The following is a 1,319-nucleotide window of genomic DNA, read 5'->3' on the forward strand; positions in this document are numbered from 1 at the left end:
TGTATTAATTATATTTTAGCAATGATCTTTCATCATCATCATTTCATGATAAAAAAAAAACATTGTATGTACATTTTTCAAGATCCATATACAAATGTAACAGTGGTTTTATGTTAAATTGAAATTAATATGTAAATAATTAAGTATCTTCAAGTATTGTGTATGCAGATGCTTACCAGAGTGCAGTTTTCTGACACCACTCTGAGAACGGGGGCTTGTGGGAAGCCAAGCTTGGTGGCCATTATCATCATATTTGTTATCTCTGGAGATTTAAGCTGGAACGTCTATGACAGGAATAAACACCAAGTCATGGAGAGATTATCAACCGGCATTTCACTGACTGTCTTCTAAATGTACACCAACACATGGTTCTTCATTTAACTAATTTATTCTTCATTATAAAGAAATGTATGGCTCTGTGTCCATACACACTTTTGATATCAGATGTAGTTGTGCCTAAAATACTGTACATACATCCAAAGGCTTACCTTAATGTGAATAGAAGAACTGTGCACATCGGGAATGGACAGCAAGATCTTTTGTATCAAACTGTGGCTCCTTTGTACTAAATCCTGAAATTGCTCCTGGTCAACAAGTGCAGTAACTCCAAAGAGAGGTGCACCATGTGTCATAGTGGCCATGAAGGAGAGGACGCACACGCACACTGCAACCAAAACAACAAGAGGAAAATCAACAAAAACGCATCCAAGCAGAGCAGCCTGACAGACGGGGAGCTGCAGTGGTCATGTGGGAGAAGCAGAACAAAGCCAGCCTCTCTCGTCCCTGTGAATGTGTGTGTGTCTGTGCACGTCCTTGTGTGTAAAAGAGAGAGCAGCAGTGCTGGGCATGCCTCCCCCAGGCCAAAATAGCTGGAGTGCTGGAGATGAGACTATTGCTTGTAAAGTGAAACTCCTCTCCACTAAAACTGTCCAAATGCAGAGAGCCATGACTAAATATATGATTTAAAAAAAGAAATCTCAAAGTTGTCCAAGGGGTAATCCAGGTGTCCCATGTCCCCTGTACCAGAACAGGAGGGTGATACAAGTAGGAGCAGTACTCACCAGTCAGGATGTTCATGACCTCTGTCAGGGCAATGTCTTTAACTATTGATCTGAGAGTAAGATCTGACACTTACTCTCGGGAAATATATAGCTCTAGGTTTGTGCAGATTTGGGATTCCCCAAGAATCCACTCATCAAACCGCAAGATTTCTTTGAAAATTACATGCGTTCAGATTTGGGCAGATCAGCCCTGAAGTGTTTTATTATGTCATGTTATACTAGAAATACATTGAGTTTTTGAGGAAGTTAGTTTCATTT

At 40.3% G+C, this 1,319-nt stretch overlaps 1 protein-coding gene across 1 annotated transcript in view; it reads right to left on the minus strand.

Moving 5' to 3' along the window:
* Positions 1 to 1,020, minus strand: part of csf3a (colony stimulating factor 3 (granulocyte) a) — a 1,857-nt gene extending 837 nt beyond the window's left edge. The window contains exons 1-2 of the mRNA XM_072456201.1: positions 489 to 1,020; positions 177 to 284 (exon numbers count right to left, since the gene is read on the minus strand). Of these exons, the coding sequence (XP_072312302.1) occupies positions 177 to 284; positions 489 to 641 (261 nt within the window). The 5' untranslated portion in view covers positions 642 to 1,020. The remainder of the gene's footprint in view (positions 1 to 176; positions 285 to 488) is intronic.
* Between the last annotated feature and the right edge of the window lie 299 nt (positions 1,021 to 1,319).

Source organism: Eucyclogobius newberryi, unplaced genomic scaffold (assembly GCF_026437365.1).
Source record: "Eucyclogobius newberryi isolate DKJ021-1_F unplaced genomic scaffold, fEucNew1.0.hap1 SCAF_20, whole genome shotgun sequence".
Classification (NCBI taxonomy): domain Eukaryota; kingdom Metazoa; phylum Chordata; class Actinopteri; order Gobiiformes; family Gobiidae; genus Eucyclogobius; species Eucyclogobius newberryi.